This window comes from Portunus trituberculatus, chromosome 17 (assembly GCF_017591435.1).
Source record: "Portunus trituberculatus isolate SZX2019 chromosome 17, ASM1759143v1, whole genome shotgun sequence".
NCBI classification, from domain to species: domain Eukaryota; kingdom Metazoa; phylum Arthropoda; class Malacostraca; order Decapoda; family Portunidae; genus Portunus; species Portunus trituberculatus.
In genome coordinates, this window is record NC_059271.1 from 3,210,956 (window position 1) to 3,233,125 (window position 22,170).

A 22,170-nucleotide genomic window follows, 5' to 3' on the forward strand; every position below is an offset into this window, starting at 1 on the left:
TACTCCATGAGGCGTCTTATAAGCCATCAAATACTGTAGGCTATTTGAACGGTAACCAATATATTTTCTTTCTATATTAGTTCACAAAAAAAACTAATAACAGGTAAGTATTTAGGCAAAATTTATGCGAAGGTAATGATGAAGACATGGGTCTTGGTTTGCCTTCGTGGTGAAGGTAAATCCTGCCTGACTGTTGCCTTCCCAAGCTGTGGGAAGGCAGCATTTGTTCTTAAGAATACCAATTTCTCCTGGAAAGTATCCTTCAACAGATGAAGGTGGAAGGTATTCTTTAAGAATCCAGCCAGGAGCGTCTCAGTGCAGTTCCCACCAGAAGCATCATGGATGTGCAAGGCATCATCAAGTCGAAGTAGCCCATGTTAAATTGAATAAATTACGTTATTTAATCATATCTCCTTAAATATCAACTCAAATGAAATAAAAATAGCTTTAATCAATAATTGACTATATTCGTAAATAACAAATATAATATAAAAAATATAACAAAAGAGAATGTAAATAAATAAACTGGTTTTATAAAATATAAATTTCTCGGAGATCTTTTATTGGGATCTTGCCTTCCCTCCTTAACTTGGGACAGTCAATCAGTACTAAAGTGTACAAAAATGGCCACTCACGGAAACTAGCTACTCTATTACGATCAACAATAACAACAATTTTGAAAACAATGGGGAATAAAGTAATATAATTTATTTATTTGATATGCAATCTTTAATACAAAAGAAGAATGTTGGCAACATAATTGTAGTGATTTCTACGTAACACAGGAAAGAAGGAATATTTAAATACACTTAACTAATAAATCTAAAAGCAAACCACATCAAATATTAGGATTTGAATTCTGTTCACATTGCTTTTATATAAAAAGATGTATCATAATAATTATATCTATTTTTATGCAAAGAAAGTAATAAGACACAATAGAACACTAACAATGCATGTTTATCTGTTATGTGCAAAAGAAAAGTAAATTTTAAATTCTGCTTATTTATTCAAAACAAAATCCCACTGAAGAAAGCTACAAGATGAAAGTGAAAGAAAGCCATGAAACCTTATCCTAAAGATTTAATGCATCCCTGTGCATAAACTCAATAACTACATAGAAAATCAGACAAGAGTGAGGAGTTTCTCAACATGAATATTTCATTCTCAAGAAAATAAGGAATATCTCAAATTATTGAGGGTACAAAATATGTGATACAAAAAACAAAGCACCATGTCTAGGGTATGTCCAACCATCCACCTAAGCATACTGTTTGTTAGACAGACAGAAAGACAGGCAGACAAACATTCTTATAGAAATCCTGGCATATAAATAGACAGTGTACTACTGTAATTGCAAACAAGATTCTTAATTATAAAAAAGTACTTTCAAGTAATGTACATTATTTTGCAATAAATTTCATCTAAATTTTCTATATAGAAATATATAACCACCTTTACTTCCTCTACCACAACCTTACGAATAAATACCTAATTATAAAAAAAAAAAAAAAAAAAAAAAATAATATAACAACATATTTCAAATGCAATTTTCACGCTGATGTGAAAAAATTAATCCAGATATTTCTTATTCAAACAGCAAAAATTTTATACCATAGCATACTGTGTGATTGACATCAAATAACTTATAAATATATCTCACAACATAATCACTCAATCAATTCCTTTAAGAATACTTGAAATAAAAGCACTCTATTTTGAAACAACCTTTATACAAGAGAACTTACGTGAATTGAGGCATGCCACAGTGTTGACAGAAGGTAATGCTGCCCTTCTAGAACACTGTGATCATGGAGGCTCTCGACTTGCCAACACCAATCCATTTAACTAGAATGAAAACAATAAATTAATCTCTCTCTCTCTCTCTCTCATGGTTAAGCACACCAATACTCTGACAGTCATACCGGAAAACTAATGTTTCCGGAATAAAGCCATATTTGCAATTGTCAATGTACATGCATGCCTTTCTTATCAAAATTCATAGCACACGGCAATGCTCACTACAACAATCTCACAATTATATCACTTTGTTTAAGTTTAGTGTATAGAATAATATTATCAAAATTCATAGCACACAGCAATGCTTACTACAACAATCTCACAATTATATAACTTTGTTTAAGTTTAGTGTATAGAATAATATAATTGTGCAGTATAGAGTAATGCATGTTCATTTAAAGTGACAACATACCTCATTATCCTACATATCTTTTCTATTCTTCTATCTAACTATTCTTCAGTAAAGCATCAAACAGAGTGCAATACAAAAACCACTACAGTAACCAATTTTATGTTTGAGTAGTAAGTTTGTCTGTGCTTCTTCAAATCTAATGTAAGCAAATGCCATACCTGGTACATCTACGAGTTCTTCAATTTTCTCTACATAGTTGCGCGCATTTACTGGTAAGTCTTGATAAGTGCGACACTGAGAGGTATCTTGCTGCCAGCCTGGCATTGTAATGTACTCAACCTGTTGACAAAGTTAAAAAAATATTAGAACACACACACACGGATTTTCTCTACATAGTTGCGCGCATTTACTGGTAAGTCTTGATAAGTGCGACACTGAGAGATATCTTGCTGCCAGCCTGGCATTGTAATGTACTCAACCTGTTGACAAAGTTAAAAAACATTAGAACACACATACACACACACACACACCATCGCCGTCGCTGGGAGAGGACAACTCGTCTCCGGTTGCAGACGGGAAGAAGTGAAAATACCTATGGTGTTACACGGCCCGGGTACCTCTGAGTTAGTGTCCTGTTGATGTCCTACTGTCGCATAGTGTTGAAAGTGAGGGATATGGAGAGTGGTCCCTGAGAGGAGTGTGTGGCGGTGATTGTTTTGGCCATAATCAGCTGACGATAGCAAACATGGCGGCTACTCCTAGGCAACCCAAAGATTTTGAAGGTTTTGTAACTACTCCAAGAGGACTGGAGAAATTAGATATGGATGCAAGAATCCAGGCACTGGAAAGTAAGTTCCTAAACATTTTGTCCATAGAAGAAAAACTGGATAGAGTTATAGCCGAGAATGATTCGTTCAAAAAAAGAGATCTATTTGTTAACGATAGCGAATAAAAAGGTATTGAAGGAAAAAGTAGAGATGGAGAAGGAAAACCAACAATTAAGGAAACAATGTGAAGAGATGAAGGCTAAACTCCTAGAAATGGAGATGAAAATATCCGAAGGGGACTTGAGGACGGAGGAATGCCTTAATTTAATTGATGCCAGGATGAAAGAAGTGAACCACGAACATCAGGAGGTACAAAGGTCCTTTAGGGAGATAGTGAAAAAGCAAGAAGAGGAAAATAAAATGATTACGCAGAGTGAAATGGTAAAGGAACTAAAGGAAAATGAGTATGTGGTGAGAGATATTGCTGAAAAGAAAAAATGTGTGATCATAACAGGATTGAGGGAGGAAACTAACAGAAACTGGCAAGATAGGAGGAATAAGGAAAATGACAGGATTAAGTCTTTACTGAATAAGATCTCTGTGGAGGAAGAGGACCTATATGCTGAGGTAGAAGAAAGTGTGAGATTGGGAGCCTTTGAGGAAGGCAAGAATAGACCATTAAAATTGAAATTAAAGTCTCAGGTGACAGCTGAGGACTTGTTGAGGAGGGCTTGGAAACTTAAGGACTCTGAAGAAAACAAAACAATTTACATAAGAAGAAATATGTCACAGGATGAGCGAATGAAAATGAAAGAGCTTGTAACTAAAGTGAAAGAGAGGAATGACGAAAGAACAGAGGAGGAAAAGACCAAGTTTTTTTGGAGGATGAGAAATGGGAGGTTAAAGAAGTGGTGGATAAAACAGATGGAATAGACATTACATGGAAGAGACTAGGAATGGAATACAAGTGACTTACATGAATATAGATGGATTTCTGTCTAAGAGGCTAGAATGTATGGATTACCTAAGAAATAACGAACTGGACATAATGTGTACAGTGGAAACAAAGCTAAGGCCCGAAATAAAGCTAGACTGGTTTGTTGTAAAACACTACAAAGTATGGAGAAATGACAGAAAAAATAAAGGAGGTGGTGGTATAATGGTTCTTACTAAGGAAGATCTGATAGTGAAGGAGGTGAACTATAGTAAGAGAAATGAGGAAGTGATAAGTATGCTTATAACAGATGGCAAGAGGGACATTAATATTATAACAGTATACATACCACCCAGAACCAGTGCTTGGGAATATGAACAGTACCAAATGGTGATGAGAAATACTCTAGACAGAATGAAGCAAGAACTCATCAGAAAGGATAGAGTGATGATAGTCGGAGACTTCAATTGTAAAGAAATAGTGTGGGAAGACTACTAAGTGGTGAACGGTGGTGAGTGGGCAGAGGAATTGTTAAAGGTAGCAACAAATAACTTGATGACACAGTGGGTGAGATCACCAACAAGGTGCAGGGGACAAGATGTTGCAGCAAGGTTGGATTTGGTATTTACCAGGGCATCTCTAAAGAGGAAATTGAACATAAATGTCCCTTGGGGAGAAACGATCATTATGTCCTAAGCTTTGAGCTGGATACAGAATTAAGCACGAATAAGATTGTGGAACGCAGGGAGGAAAAATTAAATTATATTAGGGCAAATTACAACCATATAAGGGAGTTCTTTAATGAAATTGACTGGTCCGTGGTATACCAGGAAAGGGATGTGCAAGTGAAATATGATAAATTTATGGATTTGTATAACTCTGCTGTGAAAAAGTTTGTGCCATATTACAGAAAGAGGACTTTAAATAATAAACAGCGGTTTAATAGAAATTGTAAAGAAGCAAAAAAGAACAAAGAAAAACAGTCATGTATTATCAAGGGAAGTCTACAAAACAGCAAGGAATAAATATGTTGAAGTAAGGAGAACAGCACAGAAGGAATATGAACAGAGGGTGGTGGAAAACTGTGATAGTGACCCAAAAATGTTTTACAAATTCATAAATGGAAAACTAAATATAAGGAGGCAATAGAAAAGGTAAAAACGGGAAAGAAGTATATGAGGATGCTGGAGATATAGCTGAAATTTTGAACGACAACTTTTGCAAAGTGTTTACAATGGAGGAGCATTTTATGGGAGGAAGACCTACGGAAATAAAGCAAATGCAGGACATCATGGTTACTAAGGAAGATGTAAGGAAAATTATAAGCAATCTGGATATTAATAAATCAATGGGGCCTGATGGCATATCTGGGAGGTTGCTAAATGAATGTAAGGATCAATTGTTGAACCCCATATTTGATATTGTGGAAACCTCCATACGAACAGGATTAGTCCCGAAAGAGTGGAAAAGAGCTGACATTGTGCCTATATATAAGAATGGTAGTAGAATGGAACCGCTAAATTATAGACCAGTATCGTTGACTAGTATATTGTGCAAGGTATGTGAAGAAGTAATTAAAGCTAAGTGGAGTGAGTATCTAGAAAGTGAAAACATTCTGAGTGAAAGACAGTTTGGTTTCAGAAAAGGAAGATCGTCGTATCCAATTTATTATGTTTTTATTCAAGAGTGACTGACATACTACAACATAGAGAGGGATGGGTGGATGCTATCTACCTGGACTTGAGAAAGGCCTTTGATAAAGTACCACACAATAGACTGATGTGGAAACTAAAGAAGATTGGAGGAGTAAATGATAAACTAGCAAAATGGATGGAAAATTACTTAATGGGAAGAGAAATGAGAACAGTGGTGAGAGGAAGGAAGTCCGAGTGGAAGAAGGTAACCAGTGGAGTTCCACAAGGGTCAGTGCTGGGTCCCATCATGTTTTTTATTTATGTTAATGATATGCCAGTAGGAATTGACAGTTACATGAACATGTTTGCGGACGATACTAAAATTATGAGGAGAGTAAAGAATGTGGAAGATTGTAACAAGTTACAGGAAGATCTTGATAAAATATATGAGTGGAGTAAGGAGTGGCAGATGGAATTTAATATAGACAAGACCCATGTTATGAAAATGGGAAGAAGTAGATACAGACCAAACTGGGATTACAGACTGGGTGATGAGAAAATTAAAGAGACCAATGAGGAGAAAGACTTAGGAGTAACCATGCAAAACACCTTGTCACCCGAGAAACACATTAACAAGATTTTTTTGAAAACATACAACATGCTTCAAAATATTGGCCTTGCATTCCACTACCTAGATGAAGGAATGATGAAGAAGATATTATGTACCTTAATAAGACCCCAGTTAGAATATGCAGCTTGTGTCTGGTCACCGCATATGAAGAAAAATGTGAAGAAGGTGGAAAGGGTACAGAGGCTGGCAACAAGGATGGTACCAGGACTCAGGGAGTTAGACTATGAGGAAAGACTGAGGAAGCTGGGGCTGACCACATTAGAAGAGAGAAGAACAAGGAGACATGATAACTATGTATAAATTGGTGAACAAGATTGACATACTGGATAGAGAGTTGATAAAGGTGACCACAAGTAATCATCTCCGAGGACATGGAAAAAAGCTAATAAAGGATATCTGTCTAAATGACGTGAGAAAATACAGTTTCCCGCATCGTAGCATTGATAAGTGGAATAAACTGAGCAGTGATGTCGTTGACGTGGTGTGTGTCAACCAGATGAAAGAGAGATATGACAGGAATGGACAAGGAGACAGGACACAGAGAGCTTAGCTCGGGCCCTGTAATACACAAACAGGTAAATACAAATAGGTAAATACACAGTATGAGAGGGACATTGTGGAAAAATGTAAGGATGAGCCAAGATTATTCTATAGATTTGTTAATGGGAAATTAAAGAACAAGAAAGAAATAAGCAAGCTGAAAGTTGATGGAGAATTCACTGAAGAGGAAAAACTCATGGCTGACGAGTTGAATAAGTTTTTCCAAAAAGTTTTTACCAATGAAAGAACCTTTAATTGAACCAAAGATCGAACCAACAGAAGAAGAAGGCCTGGATGTAATTGAAGTGTTGGAGGATGAAGTGTGTGAAATGCTGGAAAGATTGGATGTAAGGAAAGCACAAGGGCCTGATGGAGTATCAAATTGGGTGTTGAGGGAATGTAAGGATCAACTGGCAAAAAAGATTTGTAGCCTCATATCGAAATCTCTGCAGCAGGGGCAGGTGCCAAAGGACTGGAAAAAAGCAAATATAGTACCCATTTTTAAGAGTGGAAACAAGGAAAATCCGTCAAACAACTGGCGGTGTCATTAACAAGTATTGTGGTTAAACTGTGTGAGTCAGTAATAAAGAAAATATGGAATGATTATCTAAAAAGGAAGGAAATATTGACTAATGGGCAGTTTGGATTTTGGCAAGGCAGATCATGTGCAACAAATTTATTGTACTTCTACTCTTGGGTCATAGAAGTGGTACAAGAAAGGGTAGGATGGGTGGATGGAATTTATCTAGACTTGAAGAAAGCATTTGATAAAGTCCCTCATATCTTAGAGATTGATCTGGAAAGTGACAGGACATGGCAGGCTGAGGGGTAGGCTTTTAGGATGGATCAGTGATTTCCTGACTGGAAGAGAGATGAGAACAGTAATAAGAGATAGGAAATCAGCTTGGAGGGAAGTGACTAGTGGAGTACCTCAGGGGTCAGTTTTGGCACCGTTACTGTTTGCTGTTTACATAAATGATATGACGAAAGGAGTGAATAGCTATATGAGTTTGTTTGCAGATGATGCCAAATTAATGAGGAAAATAACTAAGAAAGAAGACTGTGAGGCATTGCAGAGGGACTTAGACAAGATCTGGGAGTGGAGCAGAGAGTGGCAAATTGGGAGTGGAGCAGAGAGTGGCAAATGGAATTTAATATCAAGAAGTGTGGAGAGATGAATTTTGGTAAGAGCAGTATGAGACCAGTGTACAGATATAAGATGGGGGATGAGGAATTGGAAATAAAGACTGAAAAGAGAGATCTGGGAATAACTGTGACGGAGGGCCTCTCGTCAGAGGTTCATGTAAAGAGGAAATCTGGTGAAGCGTACAATTTAGTAAGGAACATAAGAACTGCATTCTGCTTCATGGATGAAGAGATGATCAAGAAGTTGATTGTTACAATGATTAGACCCAGGTTGGAGTATGCAGCAGTACTTTGGTCTCCAAGAATGGCAAGGGATAAGAGGAAGCTGGAATGCATGCAGAGGGCTGTGATGAAGCTGCCCCAAACCTTGGTGAATCTGTCTTATGAGCAGAGATTGGAAAAATTGAGTCTGCCAACACTGGAAAAAAGAAGGGAGAGAGGAGACCTTATCACTATGTATAGGATTCTGTCTGGCATTGAGAAGTTGGACTGTGATGATCTGGTGGTAAGAGATATGAGAAGTGGGAGGAAGCATGGGTGAGAAGTGAACATGAGTGTGTGTACAAAGGGCATAAAAAAATACAGTTTTCCACAAAGAATTGTGGGGATCTGGAATGCGCTGGAGAAAGAAGTGGTTGAAGCAAAAACAATTCAAGGATTTAAGGAAAAGTTAGATAAGAGTAGATATAGAGACGGGACAGCACGAGTTTGAATTCCTCCTCCCGTAAACAACAGGTAGGTAACACACACACACACACACACACACACACACACACACACACACACACACACACACACACACACACACACACACACACACACACACACACACACACACACACACACACACACGATGTGTGAAAGAGTAATAAAGAAACAATGGATTGAGTATCTTGAAGACAACAAATTATTATCAAATAGCCAATTTGGTTTTAGAAAAGGTCGGTCATGTGTAACAAATTTATTGAGTTTCTACTCTAGAATAGTTGATGAGTTTCTACTTTAGAATAGTTGATAAAGTACAAGAGAGAGAGAGAGGGATGGATTGACTGTATTTATTTAGATTTAAAAAAGGCGTTTGATAAAGTGCCACATGAAAGATTACTATGGAAGTTAGAGGAGAAGGGTGGCTTAAAAGAAAGCAAATTGAGATGGATGGAAAATTACTTGATGGGGAGAGAAATAAGGATGGTAGTTAAAGATAAGAAGTCCAAATGGAGAGCAGTAGACAGCGGAGTGCCACAGGGCTCAGTATTGGCACCAATACTTTTTCTCATGTATATAAACAACATGCCAGAGGGAGTGAACAGCTACATAAATCTGTTTGCGGACGATACGAAACTGTGCAGTCATAAAACAAAAAGAGGATTGTGAAATACTGCAGGAAGACTTACACAAGATCTGGAAATGGAGTAAAAAATGGGAGATGGAATTCAATGTGGACAAAAGCCATGTCATGGAAATGGGAAAAAGTGAAAGACGACCAGTGGGAATCTATAAGATGGGAGATGGAGTAGGACTAGAAAAAGTAAAAAAGGAAAAGGACTTAGGAGTGACAATGGAAGAAAACAATCCCCCGGTAAGCCATACTGAAAGAATTTTCAGAGAGACGTATAATTTGCTAAGGAATATTGGATTAGCATTTCACTATATGGACAAAGAAATAATGAAGAAATTGATAAGTACTAAAATAAGACCTAGGTTGGAATATGCAGGAGCTGTGTGGACCCCCCCATAAAAAGAAACACATAAGGAAATTGGAGAGACTACAAAAAATGGCTACAAGAATGGTTCCAAAATTTAAAGGGATGACATATGAGGAGAGACTAAAAGCTATGGATCTACCAACCCTGGAACAGAGAAGAGAGAAAGGGGATCTGATACAAGTTTATAAATTGATCAACAGAATGGATCAAGCGGATAATGAGAAACTAATCCTGAAAGAAGAATATGACATTAGAAGCACAAGATCGCATAGTAAGAAACTGAGGAAGGGAAGATGTCTGAGAGACGTTCAAAAATTTAGTTTTCCGCAAAGATGTGTTGAGACTTGGAACAGTTTCAGTGAGGAAGTGGTGTCAGCAAAGAGTGTACATAGTTTTAAAGAAAAATTGGATAAGTGTAGATATGGAGACGGGGACACACGAGCATAAAGCCCAGGCCCTGTAAAACTACAACTAGGTAAACACACACACACACACACACACACACACACACACACACACACACACACATTCTACCATGGGAAATTTTTAAAAAGTACAACAAACAATAGCATGTTATCATAATAATGCTAAGAGACTGATATATATTGAGAGCATGATGAGATACATGTGTAACATCATAATGATAGATAGCTAAATGCAGAAGAAATTAAACAGTAAACTCATGAGTGAAAGCATCAGTAAAGTAAGCAGATAGATATATTGCAATTGTATGGTCCTAAGGAATAACTAGACTAACTGTATCAAATTATTTTTTGAAGTAACTTAAAAATGCAAAGCATCAGATTATGTTATGTAATCTACTTACCTCTCATTACATGATAAAGCTTGACCTATACAAATAAAGCTTGCCAGCTGAAACACTGATGACAATTAAGAATGCTCAAAGTAGGAAATGGATTACAGTGTAAATAAATGGATAGATGATCTATTGCTAAATGATAATGGAAGGATGAGAGAAAATGGATGCAAAAAAAACAAACTAATAATTTCTAAATGAGAAAACATTACACTTACAGTGGGTTCATTACAATAGTAGTAATGTGAGCAAGGAGTGTATGGAATGTAAAGTATGCTGACCTCTTTACAGGTTAATGTAAGAATTAATTAGTACAGTGGAAACTCAATACTCGAACATCTTAATAGTCAAACTTTTCAATACTCGAACACAAAAATTTGATCTAACTTCTTCACTCCGGGTAACAGAAAACAGCTCCTGGCGCCATATGCAGGCTGGGTAGGGGTGGGGAGATACCTGACTCAGAGGCAGCTCTCTCTCTCTCTCTCTCTCTCTCTCTCTCTCTCTCTCTCCACTATGAAAATAATGCTAATGGTAAGTGGATTTTCATAATCAGTATGCACAATAAGAAATAAATCCACACAAATTTTTGCCAAAAAAAATTTGACTGCATTCTCAAAGCCATTTTCTGTAGATGACAATTAAGAGAAAACATTATTTTTGTGGTAAACTAATCTATTGGTACCATAGAAAAAAAAAATACAATAATTATTTCTAGCATGGGACATCAGTATTTATCCTGATATAAGAGAGTCATACACCTTTGTAAGAACAATGAAAGTCAAGTATGCCATTGTATCATAAACGACCTACATTCTGAGAGATCTCATATAGTATCCGGGAAAGAAAACACACCATCTTAGCAGAAAACAGCCATGACGCAATATGCACATCATCGAATGTCACGAGCGCCCCAGTGACACAAACTATGCGTCATCATGTTGAAGGGGTTAATACTCAAAAAAATACCTGACAGTCGAATGTCCACACACCTGATTGTAAACAAAGACTCCCTGGCCTCTCCCCTCCCCTCCTCCACTAGTTGTGCTGCTGTAGTCGTCAGAATAACATTCTATGCGTCATCATGTTGAAGGGGTTAATACTCAAAAAAATACCTGACAGTCGAATGTCCACACACCTGATTGTAAACAAAGACTCCCTGGCCTCTCCCCTCCCCTCCTCCCCTAGTTGTGCTGCTGTAGTCATCAGAATAACATTTTCCTGTGTTCTGGCTGCAGTTTTTAATTTAGAAACTTACAATAGCACCAAGGGCTTATTAGTGGAGAAAATATCTGGTAATAAAATGGCTGCACACATGGTTGTAAACAAAGCTCTGACCTCTCCCTTCCCGCCGCTACCTTTGTCCTGTTTTGTTACCAGTCATACCAAAGCAAAATACCAGTATTCCGCTATGTCAGATCCCTAGTACAGCCACATTTGTAAGAAAAACAACATTCTTCTTTGTTCTGTCTGTAGTTTTTCATTTAGAAACTTATAATGGCACCAAAGAGGTTTATCAGTGGTGAAAATAAGGAATCTAGTGAGAGTGCAAGTGTTGAGTGAGCAATAGCCCTCTACTAATGGGTTTACAGGAATCACACCTGGAGAAAAGTTACCAGATGTTTTTATGGATGGTGACTTGTCCTCCGATGACCTCCCTCCTCCTCCCGACTCGTCTTCCTTCCTCTTCTATGTTATCCATCCCCAGCCTTCACATATAGTATGTACAAAAAAAAAAAAAAAAAAAAATTACGTTGAAATTTTTGTAAACTTAAGGTTTTGCTAAGAATAGAATGAATTACCTGATTTATAGATATCAGTAATTGAACTTTTTGCTACTCCAACAGCCATTTGGAACGAATTAAGTTTGAGTATTGAGTCTCCACTGTATACACTTTCCCCAACATTTCTCTGGAGATGCTCATTCTAAAATTGTCTCTAGCAATTGATTTCTACAGGAACTATGTTAACTGGCAAATGCTGACAAGAACTGAATTAACCACTGGAGATGACGCACACAACACACAACGCACAAGACTCGGGTTGACTTTGGTTGCGATGTTCACACCAGGCATGATGCTAAGCGAGACATTCCCTACAGTGGAGGCTGGCTGACTTGACAATTCTTGACGTGGAGGAGGAAGAGGAGGAGGAGGTGGAGGACGAAGAGTTATTAATGTTATCTTTGGTCTTGAGTAATAAGAGGAAAAGGAATTGGGTATATCAAGCAAATATGAAACAACTGGAATGTGGTGAATATCATCTTACTTAAGAGCTAGAAATGGATGAGGGAAATCTGGATAGTATTTCACACTGACTCCAGCTCAGTTCTCTGAAGTTCCATCATTCAATGAACAAGATATTAACCCCTAACGTACGACCAGCCTACATATCAGCAGGTGATATTTGAAACTGTAATGCCAATCACCCTACATATAGCAAGGGCTGTAAAAAACTGGCGGTAAGAGGTAGGAAGCTGGCGTTAGCACCATTGGAAAGAGCGTTTTCTGTAGGTCAAGACTGACTATTGTATCGCTGGCCTGCGCTGCATATTAGCAGTCCACCCCCGACTCCCATCTCCACGTGATTCACAGAGGGTCTGCTCGACCCTGTCCCTCCCTCTTCCCGCCTCTTCTCCCCTCCCTAGGCCCTCCCTTCCTTTGTGTGCGTTGCTGGAGGGTTGTCTGGGCAAACCTCTGGCGTGCATATACACATGTACATACGCACACAAAACTTCATGTGCGCCAGAAATGAGCCATGAATTTAATTTTTTTTGTGTGTGTGGTTGTAGGAGGTGATAGCTGTATGATGCAGACATACACGTGGTGTCATGATGTTTCCTGTGTTACATCACTCATTTTTAAGTGGTGCAACACATCCAAATCATCAATCTTTCGAGTTGAGAAGTCAGGTCAGTGCAGTCAAAAAAAGGTATGCCTCTGGAGACAAAAGCACAAAGGATTCCCAAGGGGCATGGGCAGAAAAGTTGTCTGCCTGGCAATCTTGGAATCAGTGTGAGCAGTGTGGGTGACATCTGTCCTAAATTTTTGCATCCAGTGTGAACACTCCTACTGGAAATACACTGAGGTGATTTCAAGCCACGCAGCTTCACGCCTCACGTGTCATGTGCATCATCTCCGGTGTGAAACGGCCTTAGATTTGGCATCAATATAAACCTAACCCTCCGTTATTGCATTTAGGTATTATCGTGTACTTATGAAAATTTGCAAAATTAAGTTTTAGCGCATCTGGAAAGTCGTTATCGCGCACCCATAGTAGTAGTAGTAGTAGTAGTAGTAGAAGTAGTACTACCCATATCCCAACCACACACCGACGAATGTTTAGATGGGGGGAGGAGGAGGAAGAGGTGGAGGGGGAGAAAGATGATGATCATGAGGAGGAGGAGGAGCCAGCAGCCAATCATCACTGTGTATTTACGTCACGTAATTTGAATAAGGGACCTGATTGGTTCTGGTCACTATGCTCACCACCATCCCTCAGTCTCACACATGATATTCTGTTGTTCAGAGCTGGTTTTCTCAACCTTTTTTTAGGAAAATTTTTGGGTTGAGGCATCAATTTGTTTATTTCCTATTTATTCTTCACTTCCGTTATCGCATTTTCTGTTATCGCATGGTTTTTCAGGCTCCAACTTCGCACAATAATGGAGGGTTAGGTGTATGACTATTTTTTTAAGTATGTGCCTGGATAAAGTTTTATGTTAATTATATAACTTAAATTAATAAACTAAACTTATATAGAAGGAAAAATATTTTAGTTAAAAAGTGATGATACATTGAAAACCTTAAATAATGTACATATTGCTTATCTCAGTTTGCTATATTTCTTATTCTTAATGTGATGATGCTGGTTCTAATGTCCCTAATATTTTATAAGTAGGTTTGATAACAAATAATGTAAAGACTTTTCTAGCCTACTGTCTTTTTTTTAGTAACATCAAGTCTATTGGTAAATCTGGCAATTTTTCCACATACAAGTATCCCAATCAATGAAGGATATGTAGATAAATATAATCGGCTACAACTTACATTTATATCTGCCAACTCATCCATATTTGCAGGAAAATGTTCGATCTTTTCCCCATTCTTTTTCCAATACCCAACACCAATCTTGATTTCTGGAAAAAAAGTTTTGTATTAACATTTGTTGTATCCATGGATCTGTCTTCAAGCAACTGGATTATGTACTCTAAAACCATATTATATTATATAGATTTGGAAAACTAATACTACAGAATCATTAATATTTCTAAACAGGAATCCTTTAATATGTACACAACTAAAAATATAAAAACTATTATGCAATTCAAGATACTTGAAGCAGTTTGACTCTCCAATCACAATCATCCCTCTAATGTGTAACATCATACAATTCATTAGTTGGCCTTCCTTCTCATTCACTCTGAATTTCCACTAACAAATTCAAACCCCAGCCTAATATTCTTCAATTTCCCTTTCAATGCCATCTATCACCAAATCCATGTATGCTGAAGTGCTTCTCTACAACTACTTACCCATGTTACTTTCAAACTTGAATACTCATGTTCAGACTTGCACCATAAACATCAGCACATTCATACTTAAAAGACATGCACATACCACTAACAATAACACATTTACATTTGTCAATATTATTACGCTTATAAGAAAGGAGCCATATATGAACTAAGCACATATGCATTTAGCAATCTTACCAACAACTCAAAAACAACTACACTGGTGCTCCTTCAAACATTTCATATGCATGCCTCTTTTCAAATACAACTAAACTTGCTTCACCATACCATATATACACCAAACTCCATCTTAACCCTGAAACCTCAAAAATTCTGATTCCATTAAGTGATTATGCCTTTAAGATAATTTTTTGTCTCCATGCAACTGCTCTACATTCAATCCTATCATGCAAAACCAGTCTTCCTTAATCCAAACATTTTACACTCTTTTCACACTGCTACATGATAAATAATCCAGGACAGGTCAGATTCTTAATTTGTACCAGGTAGTTCATCCAGTATGTCCAGCTTGGTAAGAGCAATGGCAGTGTATCCATTAACCATGTTGGTGTGACGCAGCAGTACAACATCTAGCCAGCCACACCTCCTTGGTCTTCCTGTGGTTACTCCAAACTCTGCTCCAAGAGACTGAAGCAACTTTCCAGTATCCTGCAGAAAATTAGTTACTTATATAGGTGTCTTAAAATATAGAGATGAATCCTCAAATCTAAACCAAATCTGCTTATATTTAGTACTTCAAGTTTATAGAATTATATTTCAAGTGTAACTTAACATTTCATGAACTGTTCCATTTAGCAACACTAGCATTAAATTCTTGTTTGCTCTAGGGATTGCTGGATAATCCCAGATAAAGAGGCAAGCACCATGAAATAAAAAAAGTCTACTTAAATAAACTTGAAATACATAATTCTAAATCACATTAATATAGATAATAACAGTAGTGACGTACCATACTCATTGCAACATATGTTCTTAGATAATCCTTGGCCAATGATTATGTTTCATACAGTTCAAGTGTTTCCATTATGCCTCTCAAGCTATCTATCAATACCTTTGTCAGTCTTAAGCCAGCTGAATTACATTACTTACTTAACCCCTTCAGCCTAACCATGTTAATTCAACAGCACAACATTGTATTTAGTCAGGCATCAATGATGTTAATTTGATGCCATAATAATAACTATACTTACCAATATAGGTAGACATTATTGTGGTAAATTTTTGTGATAAGTAATTCATTGTGAGAAAAATATCAGGTCATCAGTTATCCAATAATTATTCTTGTCACATTCATTGGTAATACTTTTGGTTCCAAATTTGCAATAATTGCTCATTCTAATAACTTCCAGAATCAAATTTTGTTATTTTACTTAAAACAGTACTTTTAATTAATGAAGGGACAGGATAACAATTTTGATTTTCTTCTTAAGATTTTTTTTCTCTAAGATAAAGATTAATATAATTTGGAATTACTGATTTTTAAATTTGAATATCGATATCATTATCGCTATCTTTTTTCATTATCACCCTCAGCTATGGTTACTATTCCAAAATAAATCAAGTGTTAATGGTCCAGGTAGTGTTTACACATCACAAAAAGATGGAACAATTGTATTATTTATTTATTTATTATTTTTTTTTTTTTAAGCAAGAGGGAGAGCTGCCAAGGGCAACAAGATATTACAAAAAAAAAAAAAAAAAAAAAAAAAAAAAAAAAAAAAAAAAAGGCCCACTGGAACTGCACTCTACCTTAAATATTAGAAAGAATTAGCTGAAAGCCTGGGACAAATGTCTTGACACCTATCTCTTAAAAGAAGTCAAGTCATAGGAAGATGGAAATACAGAAGCAAGTAGGGAGTTTCAGAGTTTACCACTGAAAGGTATGAATGATTGAGAATACTGGTTAACTCTTGTATTAGAGAATTGGACAGAATAGGGAAGAGAGGAAGAAGAAACCCTTGTGCAACGAGGCCGCAGGAGGACGGGAGACATGCATTTAGCAAGGTTAATACAGCAGTTAGCATGAAAATAGCAATAAAAGATAGAAAGATATGCAACATTTTGGGGGTGAGAAAGAGGCTGAAGACAGACAGTCAGAAGAGGGGAGTTGATGAAATGAAAAGCTTTTGATTCCACCCTATCTCATAAAAGCTCTATGAGTGGAAGACCCCAAACATGCATAGAGTACTCCATACAAGGACAGATAAAGCCCTTGTACAGAGTTAACAGTTGGAGGGATGAGCAAAACTGATGGAGATGCTGCAGAATACCAACTTCATAGAAGCTGTTTCAGCAAGAAATGAGATATGAAGTTTCCAGTTAAGATTATGAGTAAAGGATAGACCGAGGATATTCAGTGAGGAAGAGGGGAGTGTCATTGAAGAAGAGGGGATAGTTGTCTGGAAGGTTGTGTTGAGTTGATAAATGGAGGAATTGAGCTTTTGAGGCATTGAAAACTACTAAGTTTTCTCTGCCCCAATCAGAAATCTTAGAGACATCGGAAGTCAGGTGTTCTGTGGCATCCCTGCGTGTACTGTTGACTTCCAGAAGGGTTGGTCACCTCTGAAAGGACGTGGAAAGATGTAGGGCGGTATCATCAGCATAAGAGTGGATAGGGCAAGAAGTTTGGTTAAGAAGGTCATTAACGAACAATAGAAAGAAAGTGGATGATAGGACAGAACCCTGAGGAAAACCAGTTAATAGATTTAGGAGAAGAACAGTGGCTGTTTACCACAGCTGCTATACAACGATCAGAAAGAAAACTTGAGATAAAGTTGCAGAGAGAAGGATAGAAACTGTAAGAGGGCAGTTTTGATATCAAAGCTTTGTGCCAGACTCTATCAAAAGCTTTTGATATGTCTAACACAACAGCAAAAGTTTCACTGAAACCTCTAAAAGAGGATGACAAAGACTCAGCAAGGAATGCCAGAAGATCACCAGCAGAGCGACCTTGACGGAAGCCATACTGGTGATCAGATAGAAGATTGTGAAGTGACAGATGTTTAAAAATCTTCCTATTGAGGATTGATTCAAAAACCTTAGACAAGCAAGAGATTAAAGTTATAAGACAGTAGTTTGAGTGATTAGAATGGTCACCCTTTTAAGGAACAGGCTGAATGTAGGCAAACTTCCAGCAAGAAGGAAAAGTAGAAGTCAATATCAATCAATCAATCAATCATCAGGGGCATACGCCGAGGGGCGCATCACCTCGCCTACCCTATGGCGCCACTCCAGGCGGTCACGTCTTGCGATTCTCCATGCAGGCTCCCTTCCCATGCCAAGTAACTCCCAGCAGGAGGCATCGACTTGCCACAGCCATGAGTTCTGTGAACATCCCCTTGGCCTCCTCCATAATGGGTTATCCCTTTCAGAGACAACCTGATATGCAGGATCAGCTTCCAGGTAGCGTGCCACATGCCCATATAGTTGCAGTTGGCGTTGATGGACTATGTTGGTAATCAGCCTCCAATCAGTCTCACGGAGCATTCGCTCATTTGACACAAAGTCATACCATCAGTACCCCATGATCCTGCAAAGGCATTTAGCACCAAAGACATCAATTCGCCTCTTCAGATCTGTGTTCAGTGTCCATGTCTCACAACCGTAAAGTAAGACAGGGATCACCAGTGACTTGAAGATCTGAATCTTTGTCCATCTGCACAGGTACCAACAATGCCAAATACTCATGTTGAGTGAGTCCATAACACCGTGAGCCAGGCCAATCCGCCGTACAACTTCCTGGCTCGACCTACCGTTGTTATGCACTACACTACCAAGGTATGTGAAAATTTCCGAGATCTCAACGTCCTCGCCACACACATGGAGAGACTGTACTGTTTCATCCAGTAAGCTTCCAAACACCTGAACCTTGGTTCTTTGGCTAGGAAACCTGGAGTCACAGGAGCTTCACTTTCTTGTGCAGTGCCTCTAAAGCCATTTCCAGAACCTCCAGTGACTCAGCAAAGATTACTGCATCATTGGCAAAAACAAGATCTGTAATCTCAGTATTGCTGACAGATGCTCCACAATTACTTTGGTCTACAACTCTGCCAAGTACCCAATCCATGCAAATATTGAAAAGTGATGGAGCAAGCACACATCCCTGCCTCACTCCCATATTCACAAGGAAGAAGCTGGACACGCCCTCTCCACACTTCATAGCACTCACAGTCCCGGAGTAGAGGCCAGTTAATAGACCAATAATCCTTGCAGGAATCCCACGGAGATGCAGAAGATAGGCATAGTTGAAAGAGTTTGGCCAGGCAGGGTGAAAGCACGGAAGGACAATTTTTGAGAAAAATAGGAGGGACCCCATCAGGTCCATAAACCTTCCAAGGGTTTAGGCCAGATAGGACATGAAAACATCTTTACAAAGAATTCTGACTGAAAACATGAAATAGTCAAAGAGGGAGGATGAGAAGGAGGGACAAGCACAGAATCATCCAAGGTGGAGTTTTTAACAAAGATTTGAGAGAAGAGTTCAGCTTTGGAAACAAATGAGATGGCAGTGGTGCCATCAGGATGAAATAAAGGAGGGAAAGATGAAGTGAAGTTATTGGAGATGCCAGAAGTCACGAGGGGAGTTAGAGTTTGAAAGATTTTGACATTTTCTATTCATAAAGGAGTGTTTGGCAAGTTGAAGAACAGATTTGGCATGATTCCTGGCAGAAATATAAAGTGCATGAGATTCAGGAGATGGAAGGCTCAAGTACCTTTTGTGGGCAACCTCTCTATCATGTATAGCATGAAAACAGGCTGTGTTAAACCAAGGTTTAGAAAGTTTAGGTTGAGAAAAAGAATGAGGAATATAAGCATCCATGCCAGACACTATACCTCCGTTATGCATTCAACACACAGAGATGGGTCTCTGACACGGAAACAGTAATCATTCCAGGGAAAATCAGCATACCTCCTCAGGTCCCCCCAACTGGCAGAGGTAAAACACCAGAGGCACCTTCACTTTGGGGGGTCCTGAGGAGAGATTGGAGAAATAGGACAAGAAACAGAAATGAGATTGTGATCGGAGGAGCCCAAAGGAGAAGATAGGGTAACAGCATAAGCTGAAGGATTAGAGGTGAGGAAAAGATCAAGAATGTTGGTCATATCTCCAAGACAGTCAGGGATACGAGTAGGGTGTTGCACCAGTTGCTCTATGTCATGGAGGATAGCAAAGTTGAAGGCTAGTTCACGAGGATGGTCAGTGAAGGGGGAGGAAAGCCAAAGCTGGTGGTTAACATTAAAATCTCCAAGGATGGATATCTCCACGAAATGGTAGAGGGACAGAATGTGCTCCACTTTGGAAGTTAAACAGTCAAAGAATTTACTATAGTCAGAGGAGTTAGGGGAGAGATAAACAACACAGATTAATTTAGTTAGAGAGTGACTGTTGAGTTCAAGCCAGATGGTGGAAAACTCGGAAGATTCAAGAGCGTGGGCACAAGAGCAAGTTGAGTCGTTGCACACACATAGATGCAACATCCAGCTTTGGAACAAAAATGAGGATACAGAAAGTAGGAGGGAACAAAGAAGGGACTACTGTCAGTTGCCTAAGACAACTGTGTTTCGGTAAGGAAAAGAAGATGAGGTCTAATAGATAAGAGGTGGTATTGTACAGATTGAAAATTAGATCTACGACTGCAAATGTTGCAGAAGTTAATGATGAAAAAGTTGAGGGAGGTGTCACGACATTTTGGGTTGCCAATGAGAGAGCAGTCCGACCTGGGACATTTCTGGTCCCCTCCCCAGAAGGGGACTCAGAGGTTGGATTTGGAGTCGCCATTTTTTTTATTTTGAATTTTAAGTGAAGTGTGTGTGTGTGTGTGTGTGTGTGTGTGTGTGTGTGTGTGTGTGTGTGTGTGTGTGTGTGTGTGTGTGTGTGTGTGTGTGTATTCACCTAGTTGTAATTTTACAGGGCCTGGGTATCATACTCGTGTGGCCCCGTCTCCATATCTACACACATCCAACTTTCCTTTAAAACTATGCACACTCCTTGCTGACACCACCTCCTCACTCAAACCATTCCACACCTCCACACATCTTTGTGGGAAACTATATTTTTCACATCCTTCAAGCATATTCCTTGGCTATCTTTTTACTATGCGATCTTGTAGTTCTACTTAAGTTTTCCTCTCTCAACATCATTTGCTCATTATCCACTTCATCCAGTCCATTCAACAGTTTATAAACCTGTATTAAATCTCCTCTTTCTCTTCTTTGTTCCAAGGTAGGCAAATTCATTTCTTTTAATCTCTCCTCATAGGTCATTTCTGCCAATTCCGGAACCATTTTTGTTGCCATTCTCTGCAATCTCTCCAACTTCCTTATATGCTTCTTTTTATAAGGGGACCAAACCACTCCAGCATATTCCAATCTTGGTCTAATTACCATACTAATTAATTTCTTCATCATATCTTTATCCATATAATGAAAGGCTAATCCAATATTTTTTTTATCAAATTATACGTTTCTCCAAACATCTTATCAATATGAGCCTCAAACTGCCCATGGTCTTGTATTATCACTCCCAAATCCTTTTCCTTTTCCACCTTTTTCAACACTACTTCTTCACCCATCTTATATGACCCTCTTGGCCGTCTTCCACTCTTTCCCATCTCCATCACATGACTTTTGCTCAGATTAAATTCCATTTGCCACCTCTTGCTCCACTCCCAAATCTTATCCAGGTCTGCCTGTAAAATTTCACAATCTTCTTCACTCTTCACACACCTACACAACTTCGCATCATCCATAAACAAATTAATATAACTGTTTACTCCCTCTGGCATGTCATTAATATATACCAGGAAAAGTATTGGTGCCAGCACTGAGCCTTGTGGGACTCCACTCTCCACCACCAACCAGTCCGACTTTGCATCCCTTATTACCGTTCTCATCTCCCTCCATCTCAAGTAGTTTTCCATCCACTTTAACACTTTTCCTTTCAGTCCTCCATAAATCTCTACTTTCCATAACAGTCTCTCGTGAGGTACCTTGTCAAAAGCTTTCTTTAAATCCAAATATACACAGTCCATCCATCCTCTCTCTCCTGTATTTTGTCAACCACTCTTGAATAAAAGCTCAGTAGATTTGTTACACATGACCTCCCTTTCCTGAAGCCAAATTGATGATCCGATAATAACTTATGATCCTCCAGGAACCGTATCCAATATTTCTTTATCACCCTCTCACAAATCTTACCGACCACACTTGTTAGAGACACAGGTCTATAGTTAAGAGGCTCTTCCTTACTGCCTCCCTTATAAATGGGCACCACTTCAGCTCTTCCACTCTACTGGTACTTCCCCTG

At 38.4% G+C, this 22,170-nt stretch overlaps 1 protein-coding gene across 3 annotated transcripts in view; it reads right to left on the reverse strand.

The window, feature by feature from the left end:
* Window positions 1–22,170, reverse strand: part of LOC123505106 (adenylosuccinate synthetase isozyme 1 B-like) — a 67,533-nt gene that overhangs the window by 6,003 nt on the left and 39,360 nt on the right. For 2 of the 3 annotated variants that reach the window (XM_045256158.1, XM_045256156.1), the window contains exons 7-10: window positions 15,347–15,512; window positions 14,377–14,465; window positions 2,371–2,491; window positions 1,749–1,848 (exon numbers count right to left, since the gene is read on the reverse strand). In XM_045256158.1, coding sequence (XP_045112093.1) covers window positions 1,796–1,848; window positions 2,371–2,491; window positions 14,377–14,465; window positions 15,347–15,512 — 429 coding nt within the window. In that variant the 3' untranslated portion in view covers window positions 1,749–1,795. Of the gene's footprint in view, window positions 1–545; window positions 1,849–2,370; window positions 2,492–14,376; window positions 14,466–15,346; window positions 15,513–22,170 lie in introns of those variants that run through there. The other variant, XM_045256155.1, reaches the window with a different exon arrangement.